The sequence below is a fragment of the Phyllostomus hastatus genome, unplaced genomic scaffold (assembly GCF_019186645.2).
Source record: "Phyllostomus hastatus isolate PE091 unplaced genomic scaffold, TTU_PhHast_1.1 phas_scaffold_93, whole genome shotgun sequence".
In the NCBI taxonomy this organism is placed as follows: domain Eukaryota; kingdom Metazoa; phylum Chordata; class Mammalia; order Chiroptera; family Phyllostomidae; genus Phyllostomus; species Phyllostomus hastatus.
Genome location: NW_025334042.1, coordinates 1046301 through 1068126, shown reverse-complemented (window position 1 = coordinate 1068126; position 21826 = coordinate 1046301). Strand labels below are relative to the sequence as shown.

The 21826-nt window shown below is 39.5% G+C and overlaps 1 protein-coding gene across 1 annotated transcript; it reads left to right on the top strand.

Moving 5' to 3' along the window:
• Positions 1-240: 240 nt before the first annotated feature.
• GLIPR1 (GLI pathogenesis related 1) lies at positions 241-21651 on the top strand. Its single transcript, XM_045829923.1, has 6 exons — positions 241-515; positions 1700-1945; positions 9379-9491; positions 14784-14869; positions 20004-20030; positions 20126-21651. The coding sequence occupies exons 1-6, from the start codon at positions 342-344 to the stop codon at positions 20278-20280; spliced, it is 801 nt and encodes a 266-aa protein (XP_045685879.1). The 5' UTR covers positions 241-341; the 3' UTR covers positions 20281-21651.
• Positions 21652-21826: the final 175 nt, after the last annotated feature.

Sequence of the window (21826 nt, the reverse complement as noted above, 5' to 3'; positions counted from 1 at the left end):
TTGCAAGGCATTTCTAGACATAAGAGATATGTTTTTATTTAACCAGCAGAACCTCTGTAAAAACTGAAACTGTTATTTCTGGAGATTTCCCCAAAACTCAGCCGCAAAAAAATCTGTGTTGTAATAGGTGCTGTGTCACTGAGAACCACTGAAAACAGATTAAAAGCAGCAAACCATATATGGGAAAACCCATTTCTGTAATCTTGTCATTCACGTTCCACTTTCTTAAAGCTGCAGTCAGCTGTGCTTTGTAAAACAGAGACAAGGAAGCATACTCTGAGAACCTGCAGCAGCTCCGGATTCCAGCCGCCTGCACTCCATGCCAGAACGACCAACTGGCCATGCAGGTTACACTGGCTCTGACCGTCTGGGTGGTTTCTGTGGTCTCCAGTTATTCCTATTCAACAAAGAGTCTGCCAGATATCGACAATGAAGCATTTATCAAAGACTGTGTTCACATTCATAACAAGTTTCGATCAGAGGTGAAGCCAAGAGCCAGTGATATGCTATACATGGTAAGCAAACTATCCACGTCTGTGGCATAAGTCAGTCAGAAACAACGAATGCATACTGATTTGGGAGGCAAAGCCTTAGTAACCCCGAATGATTTTCTTCATTGTGATTTATGTGCTCAGTAAATTTACCGTCAATGATAGAAACGGACCTGTGTAGCTCTGTCAACAGCTCAGGAAGTACATTTCATTTCTCACTTTGCACACTTCCTTTCCTCTGGCCATAGACAGGCTTGCCCTTCTCTTTTTGTCATTTTCTTCCCTTTAATTTTTGTGAGGGTTTTTTGTTTGTATTGTATCTAAGTCTACTTTTTGTTTGCTAGCAGAGTACTGATTTTCTCAGGAAGACAGCAGAGAGTCTGCCGGAAAGAGAAGGTTTTGATTCACTTAGGTTTGGGTTTGAATCCCAGTTCTGTGTCTGTGAGCTGGTTTTTAACATTTCTGAGCTTCTTGAGATATAAGGTATTGTGACTGTTAAATCTGATAAAATGTGTGAAATGGCACACAGTATTTTGCACACACAGGTAGCCTTCACTTTTCAAAAGTTCTCTTTATGCCACTTTGCTCTTATAAAAGACCTACATTCATACCTGTTTTCGTCAAATGAAAGAAACTTGAAGAGGATTTTCGCTTTCATGGAGAAAATAGTGAAATACAAAAGTAATGCTCAGTGTTTGCTTCACAGCCGGTTTTAGAGGCAGCCACACCCTGAGCAGCGAGGGCGGCCCCTCCGAGCTCCTTCCTGGAACCACACTCAGCCTCTCAGCGTCCAGCTGCCTTAGCTTTGATCTGTGTCTGTGAACATCTGTTTTTCAGTTCAATTTATTTTCTGCATCAATTAACAAGACATGTCCTGAGTTCACTGTTTTTCTCTGTCCACCCTTTTGGCTTACCAAAGGTTTCATAGTCTGCTCTACTTTCAGATAGGAAAACCTATAATAGATCTTCAATGACATGTTGGTCTGTGTGAATCACCTAGATTTTAAAATTCATGAAACTAGACGATCATGTTTCCTCCTAGCCCTGGTTATTACTTATGTAGAGGACCCGTGTACAGTGGTTCCTTCTCTGTTCTTGTCATCACACCGCATTCCCCAAGTTCCCACTTGGCTCACTCCAGTTACATTGTTGGATAACAGACAGGTTCCACTCTTGACCTTCTTGCTGTTTAACATTTATTTTTGCAGACTTGGGACCCAGAACTAGCCCGGATTGCAAAAGCATGGGCAAAAAATTGTAAGTTTGACCATAATGAACGGCTGAAGCAACCCCACAAGCTGCACTCAAATTTCACTTCACTGGGAGAAAACATCTGGACTGGGTCTCTCCAAATATTTTCTGTTTCTTCAGCGGTCACAAGCTGGTACAATGAAATTGAATACTATGACTTCAAGACTCGGAATTGCAGGAAGGTCTGTGGCCATTACACTCAGGTAAGGATCTTCCCTACATTCTCTTGAAACCATCTTTTTGTGGGTGAGGAGGAAACCAGAGCCTAGTGTTAAGAAAATATTCAGGAAGCTAGTACATCTGTAAAAATGCAAGAGTCAGGATTACAGGCTTACTCTTAAAAATAAATAAGTGGAACACACTCTAATACCAAATAAGACAGTAGTTGAAGAGTTTAGTTAAGTGGACAGAGATAAAATGTGAGGCCCACTAAGGTTTTGAATAGTTTTGATACCAGCTCTCTTCCTGTGGGTCTTTATTCCATTTGTGAGCAATCAAAGGACATTATGAGTGAATTTTCAAGTATGAGTGCTCTATAAAACCTGAGGCAGTTGTTTTGAAACTATAAAATTGAGAGAAATAAGCCTCTCAGATAGAAATATCAATAAGAATTGATGCTTTTGTATCCTCTTATTCTTTCAAAAATGGATTGAGAACCTATCCAGTACCCAAAAAAGAGAAAAGAAACCCACAGTCACACCCCCTAGGGAGAGAGAGGCCAACATCTGAACCTGAATAGACCATGTTGTGGCTTTTCTTCACCCCAAATTGATGATACTAGTCCCAAAGCCGATCCAGAGCCTCTCACTGAGACATTTTTTACTCAAGCTTGTTTTAGCTTTTGAACCCTAACCCGGGTTGACAACTTTATGGAAAGAAATCCCTAGGAAGCATTTTCTGAAGTCTTGATAGGCTACCTTCCTATCCTGAATGCATTTTGTGGTTTTTGGTTTTTTTACTTTTATTTCCTGGCATTCCTTGTTAAGCCAATAACTAAAGTACTCAATCTATGTTTCACTGACTTAAATACACAAGAATGTGTCTAAATGAGTTATGATGGCAAAAACATTGTTAACAAGGCCATTAACTTGGAACATTAGGTGTTTTTAAAGAGCAACTGTTATTAGAAAAACTCTCAATACAGTTCAGCCTTATAAAGCCTTAGACCTCTCTGCTAATATTACAGGTAAGATGAGTTTGGCAAAGTTACAAGAGATTATTTTGATGAGAAGGACAGGACTCATTTCACTGAAATGTTCATCTCAAGATGATTGTAAGCAAGGAGGGGTTATGAAGCCCTCGGTAGCATTAGTCCGGTAGTATCTCGGAAATATAAGTAAGGTTCTCCCAAGCTTATTGCATAAATCATCAATTCTAGTCTATGTTTACCAATAAAATTAACCAGAAAATAAATTTTGTTGAGTTCCCACAAGTCCAAGAGGACAAGAAAGCTAAATCCAGATTGCCTACAGTAGTACCTGGTAATATTATATATTCTGGTGTTTAAATCCCAAGAAATGGTCAGTTTGAGGATGCCAACTCTGATTCGGGCAGTGTTTAAGCTTCTACCCTGCACCAGGCACTAAGGCACTAGTCATATGTATTAGTGCAGATTCCTAAAACACAGCAGCAGAGATATCTTCTGTGTTGACACTGTATTGGAGAGTACAATCGCAGAGAAGTAGGAGTGAGGAGAGTGGAGGGGTGAGCCAGGGACTGAAGGACAGAGCTGGGGGTGGCTCTGACCGTTAGCAGTTGACCTTCTTTTGGGAAAGACATACGGGTAAATGGACACATTATAATGCAGTTTGGAGAAACTGACAAAGTATCATATAAGCAAAGGGAATGGCACAACTTATCCAGCCAAAGGGAGATATGGAGCCATAGGAGTTGTTCACACAGCAGGAAATAAAGGAGTCGGTTCTTGAAACTAAGTGAGAGTTTGCCAAATGAAAAGGAAAGGGAAGGCAATGCCAGGCAAAATTTACAAGGTGCAGAAGATGTACAGTGTGTAAAATTAGCATGGTACTTCAGAAAGATGGCTAGTAACTTAGCGCACCAACTTGGTAGAGCTCAAAAGACTGTCAAATTGACAAAAGACTTAAACCATGCAAGTTAAGACACTCCATATCTATAATTCCAGGAAGCCACACTTGATTCTATGTCATATAGGCCTGAGATTTTAGAGATGGCCCTCCCAAAATGAACTGAGCTTACTTGTAAAATTTCCCCTTACATCCAGTGGGAAAAAGGAGAGATAATGTTTACGACATGAGAAAACTCATTTCCTAAAATCTACTTCCTCCCATCAGGTATGAGAGCCCAAGCTGAGTGATCCTTACCCGTCCTCTTTAAGAGACAATCTACCACCACTTCAACGGAGGCACCCTCACTATGGAGAACATGCCCAGTACCCCCTGGGTCTGGGAAGATGCACCACCAGCAATTACTTTTTAAATAAGCATGGTGCTTAACTCTTCATGTTTAAGACCACATTTAATTCTCATCACAGACCAGTGAGAGGGGCACTGTTCTCCATCTATAAATAAACAGCCTCAGAATGGTTAAGAAATTGTTTTCCCAATGCCCTTTAGTCAGTAAGAAGAGCTGGATTCAGATACCAGGGGTGGTAAAGATTAAATAATACAATGTATGTAAATTATCTAGTAAGGTGCAAGTATTTAGTTTGCACTGAACAAAGATTACATTTCTTCCGTGAGCTGGAAGAAGGGTCTGTTTGCATAAAACTGAGAGATTCAAGAGTTGCCATTTTAAATTCATGCTGCAAACTACCTCAAATGGGTATTAGAATCCCCCACTTGTTGCCATCTTCTATTAACAAAAAGCAAGTGATTTTCAGATTTTTGCCTGTGAGGGGTTGTTGTATAAAGACAGTAGATTCAGATCCATCATTACCTCACAAAGGTGTGGTACTTCTTAAAACGTTAACACTTTCGTTCTGTCTTCACTAAAGATTTGTATTGTGGAAGAATTTTGGCATATTAATATGGAAGAGTATTTAAATTATATATTTTGTTGCCATTAGTTCAGCTTTGTAAAGTTTGGGAATAATTTTACTTCAATATCTGTGTCTGGCTGCATTTTAGGTTTAGTAGTGTTGAAGATGCCCACTAGAAAGCGCTATTGGTCTCATGTTTGTTTTTATATCTACCCCACCCCACCCCGTCCAAATCCTCTTGGGAAAAAAATTTTTTTACACTCTCACAGAACCAAAGGAAGTGTGACATGTTTTATAGTTTTCCTAGCTGACTTCTTATAGGCTTCAAGCTAACCGTACTTTTGATAATGAGCCAGATGGACTCATATTGAGATTGAAAGGGGAAGAAGGTGGGAAGGGGTTCTTAGCTAGAAGGGAAGGAGATGTGCCAGCCCCCACTGAGTTCCTCAAATGCAGTGTTTTTTATTAGTAAGGTATAGAGTCGTTCCTGGTTCTGCTGGAACGGAAAGCACACTGAAGGCATCCTGTGGGGGACATGAACTGTCCTCACATTATTTCCTCACCAAGTAGAATTAGGTTCCAATGCTCACCTATAAAATTCAGAGCAGTACCTATTTCTTGACTTGTTATGAAGTTAAACATGATGTCGCATGTAAAGTGCTTAACATTGCCCTGGCACTGGCTAAATTCTCAATGAGCAGTTCTTATTTTTTACAATTACGTTTTTGTTTACCATATTAAATGAAATAAAGAAATATATAACAGTAATCTGCCTGATAAAAAAAGTTTCAAAAATTTTAAAACAGAAAAAAATAATAAGAGAATTAAACATAGGCATTTGATGAGTGCTTACGATGTTCCAAGCATTTTCTTATTAGCCCATTTAAAATGTCAAAATAAGCCTATGGAGTTGATGTTACCCTCATTGAACAGACCAGGAGGCTAAGACCAAGGTCACACAGTGAGTGGTTGAGCCAGAATGTGAACTCAGACTTTGTTGCTCACAAATTTAACCCAGAATCTGAATGCCCATTAAGCTTTACAGAGACCAGCTTGAATGGACATATTAACTGTGGTACATCCATGAAATAACTACTACTCAGCAATGACAAGGAGAGATGACTGATGGATTCAACAACGTGAATGAATCTCCAGAGGCTTATGCTAAATGAAAGAAACTAGATTCAAAGGCTACAATTAAACTAATCATATTCATATAACATTCTGGAAAAGGCAACATTACAAAGACAAAAAACAAGTTAGCAATTGCCAGGGGCTGGGGGTGGGGTAGTGCTGACTACAAAGAGGCATAAGGGAACTTTTGGGGGTGATGGAAATGTCCTAGTTCTTGAATATGAATAAGGCTACACAACTATATGCTTTTGACAAAATTCATTGAACTGTAAACCTAACCAGATGGATTTTACTGTATGTCAGTTACAAGCTGACTTCTAAAACAAGAGATCAACTAAAACATAAAATGAATATTAACATTTGCACACTCTTGGAAAAAAGAGAGCAGAAATATAAAATAAAGAAGAATAGCATAAAGAATTAAAGGTGGGGGAGGGCAAAGATTAAGAATACTTGAGATACAACATTGAAGAAAGTTCTCGAAGACCAAAGGACAAAAAAATACAAAATGAGCTAAATTGATAGGAAAAGTATTATAGACAACAGTGAACCCAGTTAGCATAAATAAAAATCACCGGAGCTGAAATACAGAGTTCAAGGGCAAGTCTAGTGATTCTCATTCATTCATTCATTCATTCAATCACTTAGTTGGTCTGAGATGTGTCTAGAAATCTGCATTTTTTAAAAAGATTTTATTTATTTATTTTAGAGAGGGAAGGGAGGGAGAGAGAGATAGAGACAGAGACAGAGTCAAAGAGAGACAGAGAAACATCAATGTGCATGTGCGGTTGCTGGGGGTCGTGGCCTGCAACCCAGGCATGTGCCCTGACTGGGAATTGAACCTGCAACAAGAAATCTGCATTTTAAATACAACCCAGGTGAAATCACTTTGAGATGCAGTGAGTAAAATTTTTTCTTTAATTAAATAAATACAAAAATGATTGGAAAGTGAAAGTAAAAGCACAAAGACCAAACCTGAGAATTCATGGCCATAAAGCTAGGTTCTCTCAAAGAAACAGAAGCTAAACTACTCGGTCACCTGGAGTTCCCTGTAGGGGGTCCCTGGGCATGAGACTTGAAGGGAAAACAACTCATTCGGACAGGGGAACAGGGCAGGCTGTCTTTACCAAAGAAGGACACTGCTCCTCCGTGGGAGACCATAGCTGCCTCCCCAGCCCCTTCCCCTTTGTCAAACCGAGGCTCCTGACTAATTCCATCCTCCTCCTTGTCTTCCCTCACTTTGTACTCTCTCCCCAGGGGCTGTTTTTTATGATTGACTATTTTCAAGTAAACTTGATCTCTTTCTGCAGCCACAAGGCCCCCATCTCAGTTCTGAGTCTCACTTGGGTTCACAGGGATGTTGCCCTGGGCTGGAACACTTCTGGCTCCCAGACCAGCTCCCTCCAGCTTCAGCTCTACTTCCCTAACTGGGGAAGGCCCGGTGCTATGCACTCCCTATCAGCCTCTGCTTCTCCTACAGTGTCAAAGCCCTAGGTAATGGTTTCCTGATGCCTTCTCTCTCAGTTCCAACCCATTCATTCGCCTTTGCATCCCCCATGCTCAGCACTGTTGTTGTCATAAAGTTGTGAAAAAAATTCATGAGTAAAACTAATTTAAAATGCAATTTGGTATCACTGTAAAAAGGAGTGCTTTTAATGGCTGGCTTAGCTCCAGAGACTAGCTCTTTAAATACTTTTTCTTTTAAGATGAGTTACACACTCATGTCAAGATGAGCTATATAATTTGTGCAAAATGAAAATGTGGAGTCCCTGTCAAAAATAAGGAAGAAAAAGTCACCAAAGTGCTGCTAAAATGTGACAGCATTGAAATAAAGCAAGCAATCAGTCCTTCTGATCACAGAGTCCCTCTCCCTGGAGCTGCTCTGTCCTTGGTGTCCCTCCTATGTCACTGACCACTCCTTTCAATCTCTTCTGCTAGCTGTTGTTCTTTATCCTGTGATCGCACTTTTTGTTTTCTATTATCTTGGCCTGTGTAATCTAATCTAGGCATGTCATCCAGACTCATATCTTTGAGCTGCAGGTGGTCCTGTGCAGCAGCCAAGTCGCTGTGCACACGGACATCTAATAGGCATCTCAAAAGTAACTTGAACAGGACCCCTCCATGTTCCCACCCATCTTCCTCCTCCTGTGATTTCCCCACCTCAGTAAAGGTTGTTTGGGCCTGAAACATGAACTGAGTTTTTCCCCTTCCTCTTAACCTCACACTCAAAGCAAAAGAAAAGAAAATCCTTTCAGCTTTGTGTCTAAGCTGAACCACGAACCTGATCCCTTCTCAGGAACTCCACTATCATCCAAGTCTGATCCTTTCTTTCTTGTACCACAGAGTGAGCCTCCCAAATTCCCTCCCCCACTCCTTTCCCTCTCCTGCTCTTCTCAGTCCATTTACTTCATGACAACCAAAGGGATCTTTTCCAAGACAGGAAAAAAGAGCCTATGACTCACACACATACAAAATTCCATGTGACTTGCTGCTCTGCCTCTGACCTCATTGACCCGGATCTCCCTGACTGTAGCATCCAGCAAACTCGAGAACAAATATCGGAGACTTTCAGGGTATCAAAGATGTTACTTTATTGGCCAAGTTTAACCTGCGCAGGGGCGAACTCTCAAAGTGTCCAGCGACACAGTGCCCGCAAGGAGCTGCAAACGAGAGACGCACCGAACGCTTACAACTACGTTCTTATATATGGGCAGGCAAGCAAGCGTTATACAGAAGCAGACGTGGCAGTTAGTAATTGGCTTACAAAGACCGCGCGCGGGAATTTCAAACCAAGCATTCTTTCATAAGGTGGGAAGGCAGGCTGTTTGTTCATTAACCTAGTAATCTCCTGGCTCTAGCTAGCTAGTTTTCTATTTTCTCATTAAAAACTACAAAGCACTGCTTATCTAGCCTACCCAGGGGAGAGCGTCTGCTAGACACAGGATGTTTGCTTTGACTGTACTTTGTCTCTTTTATCATTTCTTTTTAGCTACAATGTGGTTCTTGTCTATTAAGGTTAAACTTAGTTCTTAATTTCCTTGTTCCCAACACTGACCAGTTGGAGCCCAGCTGTTCTCCTCACTGCCACCCACGTCTCAGGGCCTTCGCCCTGTGTTCTCCTTCCGCATGGAGTGCTCTTCCTCCATCACATAGCTCTTCTGCAGTGCAGTGCTGCCTCCTCATCCTCACTCAGGTCTGGCTTAAATGCCACCTCCCCAGAGACTGTTTGCCTGAACACTGAAGTTCAAGCAGCCTCCTCCTCCGCATCACGGGCCCCCTATCTTGTTACCCTGTTTCTTCATGGCACTGTCAAAAATTATCTTAGTTATTCTTTATATGTTTATTTCACACAAGGACACAACGCAACTAATAATAATAATTTACAAGTCTTGTTTCCACCTGAATTGTAAGCATCTAAAACTTCCCTGGGGGTATGTGTACTACCTGACTAGAGTGAATGTGCCTCACCATGTTTATGAAGGTCTAATCATAATCAAATGTTCATTTTATCTCTGTCTTGTTAAATATCCTTTTTTCTTTCAGGTTGTTTGGGCAGATAGTTACAAAGTTGGCTGCGCAGTACAATATTGTCCTAGAGTTTCTGGCTTTGAAAGTCTTTCCAACGGAGCACATTTTATATGCAACTACGGACCAGCGTAAGTGTCCAAAACCAACCTCTTTCTAAAAAAAAAAATTAAGTTCTATTTTATAAGTATTTATCTTCATTGCAGAAAATCTAAATAAAGAGAAAAAAGAAAATTAATATTAGTCTTAACTCCCCTGCCTGCAAATGTACTTTGTTAACATTCTGGTACACTTTTCTGTGTGTTTGTATGTGTATGCACACCCTTTATAAATACTACATAAATACATGCACACACTTTTAACAGTGGCAAAACTAAATGTTTTCAGGGACACAGATCAATTGGATATGGTAATAAAACCACAAAATGGAAGGATTGGTGTTACTTTATATTTATTGGTTTATTAAAAACTTTGCAATTTTTGTACAACTGTCAAAATAACTGAATTGAATTTTTCAATTTGTGTAACTTATTTATTTTTTACAGGTTTGCTTTTAAATAGGTACAATTTGTCTCCCTTTGGAAAATGGGGAAATTACGTGACCTCTCCCCCACCTTCCTATAAACTTCTTTGTGTGCTTATACATCATACACATATTTAGAAAACTGAGATCATACGGGAAATACATGTTCTCTATTTTTTACTTAAAATTATACCATGAGCATTTTCCAGGTCATTACACCAATTATAAAAAAATGAGAGATAATTCTTGTACAATGCTTATCATGTGCTAAGCACTGCTCTGATGGCCTCACATATATTAACTTATTTAATTTTCATAGGAGCCCGTGAGATAGCTCCTGTTATTGCCCTGTTAAGCAGAGGAGGAAACTGCTGGGTTGAGTAACCTGCCCACACTCCCTCAGCAGGTCAGTGTGGTAACTGGACTCTGCAGTCCGGTTCCGGCGTCTGTGTTCTTCACAGTCACAGGGCAGCTCATCCTATTGAGGGATTTAGGTATTTCCCTGTATTTTGTTTTTAATATATGATGAACAATCTTGAACTAAGTGTTTGGTCACATCTATTTTCCTACAATTCTTAGAAATAGTATATTAAGTAAAAGACATAATCACATTTAACTTTTTAAAAAATACATAGTGCCAAATTATCTTTCATTGTTAATAATATAAATTGACATAACAGTGGAAGATAATTGTGTGTGTTTGAGATTTGTCTGGGAAATATCCAGCCAGGTACTATATGTACTATGAAAAATAGAGACATTCACTGAAGATACAGGATACAAGAAACATTGTACATAGGACGATGATGCCTCAGTCCCCTTCAAAATAGGTACCCTGGGACCTCACACAGTTCTCCCAATTGCCATCAGCTGTCCTGTCATATTTTCCTGAATCTCATCAACAATCTGAAATCTCTTCTCTTTCAAAAGTGATTTTAGTTTTGGGGAAAGCTGGAAGTCACAGGGCACTAAATCTGGGCTGAAGGGGGCTGAGTCATCTGGGTGATTTGATGTTTTACCAAAAAACTGCATGAGAGGTGATGTTTGAGCAGGCATGTTATCATGATGAAGCTGCTAATCACCAGTTGCCCAATAGCTGTGGCCTTCTGAATCATGTCAATAGTTTCCACGGAGGAATGTTCAAATATAATGCAAAGTTGGATGGAGATTCATTGCTCTACTCGCTCAGTCATTTTGAATGTGACAGCCACACTGTATACATGCTCACTCAACAGTGTCTACCACCCTCACTAACTAAGTACAGTGAAGTTGTCATTGTTCACACATGCGCATTCCGGTCTACACTCCTTGGCTGTTAGGATACATCAATGTCATGCAAACTGTTCTCGTTTTATATTAACAGTGGCCAGACTTTTGCTGGACACTCTGTCTGTCTATTATCTATGCACATACAGGGTCCGGCAGAAGCAAGGCCTGCTTGAGTGCAGTTGGTAGGGTAGTAATATGGGTGGAATAATTTATAGTTTTATTTTGAACATTTCACCTAAAATGTCATGTAGTATGCTTGAGTGTGATATTGTTATGTTACAGAATTACATGCTTATGATTTTGTAATAAGATTTTTGTGATAAAGGGGGGGCATTATTTGTGCTGGACCCCATGCAGGTGTGCGTGTATGTCTTAATGGTTAAGATACAGGCTCTTGAGACTTTAGTTCACTTACTGTGTGAGTATGTGAGCTTGGACAAATTACATAACCTCTCTGAATTTGTTTTTGTTCTAAAAAATCAGTATCAATTAACTATAAAAATTGCATGAGAAACAAGTATATGCAATGCCTGGCAACAGTGATTAAGAAATATTCATAATTATTGTTCTTATGAGGTACAAATGTAAATTCTCTTGGTTTAGAATCACTTCACTTGCCTTCACAGTTATAAACAATATTAAATTGTAAAGGCTTATAACCAGTTATAATGCTTCCATCAAGATAAACATTCATTTAATCATATAAATCCATTTGTACATTCAATCACTCAACAAATATATTTGTTTACTGAGCTTCAAAGACCAAGCCAAACATACTCCCTGACTCTGTGCAATTTATATTTATGAGGCAGATAGGCAATAAAAATACAAATAACTGTGTTATGATAGGAATAATGAAGGAAATATAACTAATACTGTAATTGATGCTGTCAATAGTTGGGGCCCCTGCTTACGCTAAGATGATCAGGGAAGAGCTTTGAGACATATGTAGGCTGAGGCAGGAAGAACATGCAGGGACCAGTCATGTAATAACTTCAGGAACAGATGGTCTGGTGGGGAAACAATTGTGGGGAGGATTAAAGAACAGAGACCAGGGTGCTTAGGCCGCTGAATGAGATGCAACTGGAAAGACGCAATGCAGCTCTTGCAGGTCCTGGTAGGCCACAGCAAATTTAACTTTATGCACATCACAAGAGAAGTCATGCAAACTATTTTAAGTGAGGGAGAGACGATACCTGCTTCAAATGTGGAGATTTTTCTGCATGGGGGATACACTGGAGCGCATGGGGGGACTGAGGAAGTTAGGAAGTTCTCTCCCTTCTACCTTCTGAGATGGCTTTATTCTTCTATAAACAAAACATCATAGACCCCCATTCCACATCATTCTAAGAAGTCTAATATCTTCCCCAGTACTTGAGATCTCCTCACAGTGGGGTGTGGTGCACTTAATTCTCCAGTCAGCTCTACTCCAGCAGCTCCAAAGTCACACCCTCAATCACCCAGGACAGTTTTGACCCTTTTTCTCCTGGCAGCTTCCAGTCTGCCTGATCTGTATCATCCCAAACATAGACCCAAGTATCTCCTGGGCCCTACAGAGCAAGGCTATGCTGTGTACCAGACCTTCACTCAGTGGACTAGTGGAAGAGAGGATTATAGCACAAAAGAGAAAATGACACTGTCAAATAGTACAGTACCTAGTATACTGTGGCTGCCACTGCCTTGGGGACCCTTACTCATACTCATCTTTTTCTTTAAAGATACATATTCCTTTCCAGAATCCCAGGGCCCCAACTCTTTATCTCTCAGGCCACCAGGGGAAACACTAAAACATCCTGCTTCTTTATTAGGCAGAATACCTTAGGCCCCTCTGTCAATCATTCCCACCTAGAAAAATCCAGGCCTTCCCAGGAGCATGTTTCTCATGAGATGAATCCTGCCATTTCCCTAGAATTTAAAACTGCCTCATTTTTAGTTTGTTTTTGAAGTAGCAATTTTTCCCTCTTTATAGTCTGGAATGCATTATTAGACAAAGAATGAAGTATCATAAACAGTTTTATTAAAAATATTCTAGAACTTAACCACTCAATGAGTATTGTGCTTTTTAATAATGAAAGATTTTCTCATGATGAATTACCATTTTGGACACCTTCATAATTGTTATCAGAATCTCTACTACATTCCTTTGACTATTTTCCATGGTGCAAAGTTAGCATAAGGGTAAATTCAATTTCCAAAACAACCTAAATTAATTTGGAGCCAAACAAGATTAGAACATATTTTTTGGGTTGGAAATGAAATGTTTATATATAATTTCTAAAAAGGGGGTTAACTTTGGAGGTAAACATACAGTATTAGGGGAGGGAAGTCTATATACTTGGATTAGAAAAAAGTAACATCTTTATTTTCACTAACCTCTACTGAAAATAACATTTCATCATGAATGAAGGTAACACTCCAATCTTATCAGCAACACCTGTGACTTCATATTGGCAATATATCTTTATAAATATCACAGATATTTTCATATATTCTAGTTACTATAGATTATCTTGAAAGTTATAATCACTATGAAATTAATGTGATTATTAGACTTCCTGCTTGATCTTATCTAATATTTAATAGAGAAGCACATATTACTATATCAGAAATATTTTTACCATTTTGACTTTCAGTTTAATTGGTTTCCTTTATTATCATATGAACTTTATTTTATGCATTAAAACAAACTCTTTTCAGAAAGCATCCATAGGTCCCACCTATGGATGCCAAGGCATAAAAAGTTAAGAACACTTTTCCAAAAGCAGAGTTCCTAAAATGATTAGTGTAGATGCACAGCTCTTCCCTACTACTCTGATGGCATTCATGGGGATACAAAACGTTTGGATATTATTTCACATTCTAGTCTGTAGCACTGGTGAACTACTCACATTCGGTGCCTCAGCCCCCAGCTATATAATGGGGATAAATAATTGTATCTTCCTCATAGAGATAGAGGATTAATTCATTAACACTTAAAACAGAGTGCTAGTACATAAGGAATACTCAGTAATTATTATTCATGTTGTATCTTTTATGTAAAAACAATTTGCACTTTAGAAATCCCCTCATATCTCCAATTGTCCTTTGTTAGGCATTTTTCCAGCCAAAAGGCTCCCACCCAATAAAAACCACGGGGGCTTGTTGACCGAGAGTAAATGTGGGTCACATACCTTTTCTAAGGTGGACAGTGGTTTGGATGGCAGCAATCTCATGGGCCAGGTGCTGAGGGGAGGGAAGCCCTGCCCTGGAGCCAGACAAATCTAGTTTCCTTCTGACTCTGACATGTAGGGTGATACATACTGTGATTTTTGGCAGATTACTTAATCTTTAGAACTTTGGTTTACTTATCTATAAAACAGAAATTAAAATATCTTCCTCTCAGAGTTGCCTTAAGAATTAAATGAGATGATGTAGATTAAGACATAGCTTCACAGACATAGGGATATGGAATAAACTCAAAATATTAACAGGCTTCCATTTCTGTTTCCCTCTCTCCACTTTTTAGCAACCCTCTGAATCTGTGGATGGCCATACTACGGACCCAGTGAAGGATCCATAGTAAATTGCAATTGCAAAAAACAAACCAACAAAATAATCACCTCTCCTAATGAATTTTTCGTTTACTTTATAGAGGAAATTACCCCACTTGGCCTTATAAAACAGGATCCACTTGCAGCGCCTGCCCCCAGAATGACAAGTGTGTGGACAATATGTGCAGTAAGTAAAAGAAACAATCTAGGAATAATTCAATGTGTTTGAAAGTGCTACTTTCTACAGCTAAGAATGCAAACATTTGTTTTATCCTAATAGCCATTTTCAGGGAAGGTTGTACCAGGTCACAATCAAACCAGTGGCTTATTGTCCTAGGAATGAATATATGTTTAAGATAAATTTAAGGAAGCAAGTACTATCCTTCATATGTAGCTGTAGTTAGTACAACAAAAAATTACTATGGTGTTGGAAACCACAGACCCAAGATTTGCTAATTGCAGCAAGATCAAAAATTTGTATAATAAAGATACCCAAAAGAATGGGATTCTGAATTTTGTGATACTACTTGTCCAAGGCACTCAAGGCTTGCATTTTCACCTATAGAAGTAAATAAAGCTGTAATGTGGCACTTTTTAAATAAGCAAAACAGCATTTAATGAAAAACAATGTAGAAAGACAATGAAAGTAACTTCAAAGATGTTTCACTAAATGTCCTAGCAAAATTCTGCTTTATAATTTTGAAATAATAATTCATAATTGGCCAAAAGTTGATTTATGGTTCCTCTTCCAGAAACACTCTTTTTCATCCCAGTATGTTTTTAAGTTTTCCCCATGGTGTGAAGAAAGGAAACCTCAGTTAAGCTATCAGAGTTGTGCAAATCCTGTAGTACTTTTGTGTCCACATCTGTAACCAGCAAAACCTCCAGAGATGGGGTGGGGTTCTTAGAGTAGAGGCAGGAGAGAGTGGACTGAGTTTAACTGTTTGGCAAAAGTGTCCCACTGTTTACAATTGTAAGGTCTCTTCAAGGTCTAAAAGGATCCCTTTCTGCTAATGGAAACGCTTACCTCTCATCTCTAAGAACAGTAACAGTTTATCGACCAGCTCTCTGAGCCAGTCATTTCTCCCCAGTTCAACCACTCTTCACTTCACTCACATCAGTTTTGTTAAGAGAATTGGTAAAGTGTAGTTCACGTGCAACAAATCTTTTTTCAGAGCACCAACTTATTAACTGAATTTTTCCTTCCATGTTGATGCAGCATTAGAAAGCATATTATTGTTATTATTTTTTGAGTTAGGCAATATAACTTAGGAGTTAAGGCCATAGATTTTGGAAACAACATGCTGTGGCTTCCAGTCAAGGTAGCAGTGTAGGGAAATGCTGCACTTGCCTCCTCCCACAACCACATCAAAATTACAACTAAACTACAAGAACAACCATCATTGAGAACTGCCTGAAATCTAGCTGAACAGAAGGTTTCTATATGTAACTTTCTTCTGTATAACTAAGGGAGTACAGAAGGCGGCACCATCAAAACTGGTAAGAGGGATGGAGACACAGAACTGGCTGGTGCCACATCCATGTATGGTTAAAATCGGGAGGGATATCTCAGCTGCAGAGGACCAGGGGTCCCAGCCCAACACTCTAACTTCTGGCCGTGAAAACCAGTGGAGTCTGTGGCTGAGTGAGATGGTGGGCTTCTGGAGTCCCAGGTGCTCCTCTGAAAGGGCCTGTATAGACTTACTTGGTCTCATTCACTCTGACATCCAGCCCTGAGCCAGCAGCTCAAACGGTGCCTGGGTCACACAGTCAGGAACTGATTGTGTGGCTTCAGAGCAGGGCTGGGGGCGGGGCAGCTTCCTCCCAGACAGAAGGGCTAACAGAAGCTATCACTCTTTTGCCAAGCCCTCCCCCTGCAGGCACAGGCAGGCACTATATCTGAGTTTCTGTCAACCTGGCTAACACTCTTCTCCCTGCCCTGATGTTTTCCTGAGACCCCAACCCACCAACTTTTGGGCCCACCCAAGCCACTTTCAGTGGTTTTCCTATACAAATTGCCTCTCTCGGCTCATGCTTTGGACTTTCCTGAAATCTCTCAAAAGTTCACAAACCCAAACATCTGGGTTCAGCATGCCCATACCTCTTGCTAAATGTTCTCAGGCCCAGCACTAGCAGCAGCTAGATGTGCTTCACAGCTTACCCTCTCCCAGGCACCTTCAAGGCCAGCACAAGTGGCAAACAACTGCACATCAATCTATACCTCATACCAGGTGACCGTTGGCAGGGCACAGGCAGTGGCTGATCTTGGCCTGCACCTCCCAAGAGGCTCCAGAACCAACACATCTGGTGGCCAGCTTCCGACCGCACCAGAGCACCAGCCAACTATTCAGTATCTTCACTGATGCGGACCCCGGCTTGTGGGGTCCACGACATTGTGGATGAGATATGAAACAAATTCACATGGGCTACCAAGTCCTGTGGAGGAAAAGGGACAGCATGGCCACTCTCTCAAGGGGAGAGCGCCTTGACCCTTGCCTTGACAAGCTCTTATTGGGTTCAATTTGCACAGGAATACAGGATGTATAGTAAAGCTCATCAATCATTATCAAGCAATAATGATCAAACAGATAACATTCAAAGAACTCTTAGGGCCTATTTTGAGTCAGGGTCAAATAGCTAAAGGGCCATAAAACTTTGGGGAAACAAATTCATTAGATGCTTGGACCCTTATCATTTAAATTGAGTGTATTAGCAAAGCAGGTTTCACAGGATTTTATGCATTCTTTCTGAGGCCTGATCACCCTAGGGAACCAGCCCTTTCCAGCACAGGGTGGCACCCACCACTGGCTTTGTTTCAGGCTTAAGGCATTGTTTCAGGCTTAAGTCAGGCAGGGAAAGTAAGGCAGCCAAGAGATTAGGAGACTTCTTGCAGACAGAATGAGGACTCAGGCTATGTCAAAGCTGAGGGGCAAGGGTCCATCACCCCTGTTTTCTATAGCCCCCCAAGTCCTTCCCTAGGGACTCCCTGTGATCATGCCTGTCTTAGGTCATCCCTCCCTTGAGGAATCTCACCCATCATTGGCTAAACAATCAAGCATTGGGGACCACGTAGGGTAAAATAAAAGGAGCAGAGGTGGTATCCCTGCCAGGGAGATAAGCTTTGTCTCCTTAGTGGCTTATGGTCCCAAGGTCGCTCACTCAGCCTTAGCCATGGAGGGGGGTTACAGCTTCTGAGACCAGCCAGGGCAGTTCCCAACACTTCACAAATGACACGCTTAAAGGGCACACTCTCCAGGCACCAGAGCCCTGCTAAAGCGAATCCTGCTCTGTGGGATCACAAGAGCTCTTACACTGCAGCATGGCCAGTCCTCATAAAAAATCAGCATGAGGGTCAGTCCCTCCCACTGATGTGCCAACAGCAATCAAAGCTCAACTGCAACAGGAGGGCACACACAACCCACACAAGGGACATACCTGGAGAACTGGGCTCAGGTGACCAGGAAGACTGTACCACTGGGCCCCACAGGGCCCCTCCTACAGAGGGCCATTCTACCATGACTGGGAGAAGCAGCAGCTCTACCTAATACATAGAAACACACACAGGAAGACAGCCAAGATGCAGAGACAAAGAAACATGTCCTAAAAAAAAGTTGTCTGGACCTATTTCCTTGATAATAAAATATAAATGATATACCTCTTCACAGGCTGGGTGAAACAATTCAAACAAAACAAACAAAATACACATACACACAAAACATGGACCTGGCATGCACTCAATGTAGTATTTTCTATTATCCCCAAATTTATCCTCCCTATAACCCCAATGTTAAATTTACTCTTGGTGGTTTGATAGTTTTTTTTTTGTTCAAACTTTTAGGCAATTTTCTTATGCTCATGAACAATTCTCTTTAAAATCAGTGATTCAAACTGAGACAATTATTTTAAATTATTTAAAGGGTAATTTAATTGTTGCCCTTGGTTAGTTGTCTGTCCTTCTCACTCAACTCTTAAGTTCCAAACAGGTAGGTTTTTAGGCCTGCTTACTTCACTGTCATGGCCAAGGTGCCTATTCTGGCTACCAAATAAGCACTAATAGAGTGCATGTTTCCTAGCAAAACAAACAAAAAAACTTTAAAAAAAAGTCAGTATGATTACTAACAAAAACAAGAAGATTGCTGGAGTTTTGTTTTAGCTTTTGATGTAGGACATTCAGCTTGAGGTGGACTCTAATCTTGTGGAATAAAATTCAGAAAACTAAGACTCTAGTCCAACAATAAAAAGGCCCTGGGCTCTGAAGAAAGATGAAGAGGAAACACATGCTAACTTGCATGGGGCTAAGAATTAAAAAAATTTTATTCACAGAGTCCACCTCTGACAAATCAGGGCAAACACTGGGGGAAAACCTCTGTGGTCTCCTAGGTGCTGCTGGTAGGTTCAACAGATCCCCACGGAGGCCAATCAGGGCGGTTTTGTGAAACGTGCCAGGTATATTGGATGGTACACGAGAAGGTTTTAGCTAGTGCATGATGTATTTGTCCCAATAGTCAAGTTGAATATTTAACACACTATATATGTAAGGAAAAAAATGCAAGTAGCACATCAGATTGATTTCATGGATATAATTGCCCAGAAAAGTTAAAGGAGCAGCAGCTTCACAGTTACGAACTACAGAAAAAGCCCAAAGACAAGTATGATGATGAGGGATGCTCGCAGCGCCCAGAGGGTCAGCTCCTTCGTGGTTCCACCACAGGAATCCAACAGCAGCTGGAGCGGAACTGGTGTGAAAACGTGTCTAATAAAGTCTCTAGAAGGCTGAGGCAGATGCGGAGTTCTCTTCCCAGTGTTCAGAAGGTCACATTCCAAATAAAGCTCAGTGGAAGGAGCAGAGTGATTATGCCTTTATGACTGCCAAATGCCCTATTGATAATTTAATGACATACTGGAGTGGATGAGATGCCACTCTCTCCATTACTCACTGATCCTTCTAAGGGAGGAACTTATTTTTAGAAAAAAATATTTTAATACATTGTTCACACTGAATATTACTAATATTTAAATGTTTATCTTATTTTTAAATTCCAATGTTTTTTTATTTTAATTATATTCATTATCTTCTAGAAATGGCATATAAAATGACTTACCATTTATAGTAGTGTATACAAAATATTTAAAGTTTATATAAAAAGTTGCTTTAAAATATCAAGTTAGTGCAGTTAATATAATAAAATCTTTAAAAATTAACCTTTGAAAATCATTGCAATAAAGTCAAAGTAACAGTTAATGGTTATAATTAGAAACTTGGCTTTTTAAAATAAAAGACTCATCAGTACCTACTAATTTTTTTTTCTTTGACTTTATAGTTAACCCACAGCGAGACAAAGTCTCACGTATGTATATAAATCTCATTTCATTAAGGTCTTTGTGAATTACATTACTGCATTATGAGAAACAACGTTTAAGATGTTGTATGTTTGCTCCACAGGTTACTACTCTACTGTGTATCCAGACTGGCCGATATATTCACGTAACAGATCCTTATCTCTCTTTCTCATTGTCAGTCCACCAATACTAATACTGAGTGCTATTATTACCATTTTGGTCAAGCACAAATATCCTCATTTAGTTCTTTTGGGCTAATACAACTACGAAAAGTTTGCAAATTCATTACATATGACTTTTTTAAAAATGACATTTAGGTGTATCTCTAATTTCAATTCATTCCAGGGGGGGAAAGAAAAACATTGCTGCAGTAAAGCCATAATCAAAAGCAGCAGCTGCTCAACATCCTAACTCTGCAGGATAAACTCATGTTTGCTTTCCACTCTTCTATGAATAAGCACTGTTTTCAGGCTGCCACAGCTGTGACTTTCAATAAGTAACGTAAAATGAGTGAACTAGATTCAGGTGATTCTAAATAAGTCCACTGGCCTTCAGTAGTAAAACATTTCTACATAACTTGTTGCATGCTGACTCAACTCTAAATATCTGGTTTTACCCACTTGCAATTTGATGTCTTTCTGGGTTATCACTTCCCCAAACTTAGAATTCAATGGTAATTAAGGGATTTGACTTACTAGGCCTTGCTTGTTTTGCCTAGAACAAAAGATGAAATGAGATGCCTTACAAAAAGGCATAAGCCTAAATACTTGTTATCAATAGACAGAGCACTAAGAAATCTGTATTTATTTTCCTCAAAGCAAAATGCTGGGGCATATCTGTATTTAAAGACTAACCAAATGGCATCATTTGATTTGATGGATAATTACAACAGCCACATTTCAAAATCTTTATATACACAACCTAAAGAAATAACTCCTAAAATCATGCTAAACCAGGCCTGCCTGGAACACAGCACATGCAATGTATACATAGATCCACCACTCTGTAGTACAAAATTTTTCAAAAAACACATGGAGAAAATAATTTGTTTATAAATAGCTGTATATGTAAACATTCATAAATAACAAAACTCAGAAAAAATTAGAGTATTACTTCTTATACATAAGGCACCTAATGCCCTAGTATCTCAAAGTCCTTTACAAAAGGTTAACTTGGCAAGTTCTAGTTGTTTTTGTGTATATTACTTTTCGTGTTTCCATTTTAAGCTTAACTTCTTCAGCTGTAAGACCTCCCAGTTTTTTTGTGTGTGTGAAACTCTCTGGTTGTGTCTCTATTTGTGCATGTATGGTTGTGTCTGTATTTGTGCATGTGTATCTACCTCCAGAAATTTAATAGAATTTATATAAAGAGCCCTGTTTAACTGGTTTAAAGAAATTGTTTACATAAATTTCCCAAATGCTTTTCAGGTTCACATAGTCTGAGAAATTATTTAATATTAAAGTTAATTTAACTTTGTTGGTTTAATTAAAAGACATCTTTAAAGATAGCAACATTTAATATTTTTTATTTCATCTGGATTTACAAAAATACGTTTATCTCTGTTAGTGTTAAAAATTCTAAATAATGTGGAAGGAACTGATGTGTGTTTTCAATAAAAGATGGAACAAGGTATGGAGATATGTTTACACTGGCAAAAATCAAAATGATTTTGTCTTGGTTATTTCAGAATGCAGAGAGAGAATATTGCCTCTTAGAATTATGCTGGCTAAAATTAAATTATTATAATGGCTTTTTTCAAATTAAGCTTTAATATCAATGCTGTGCTTATGTAAAGCTAAAACTT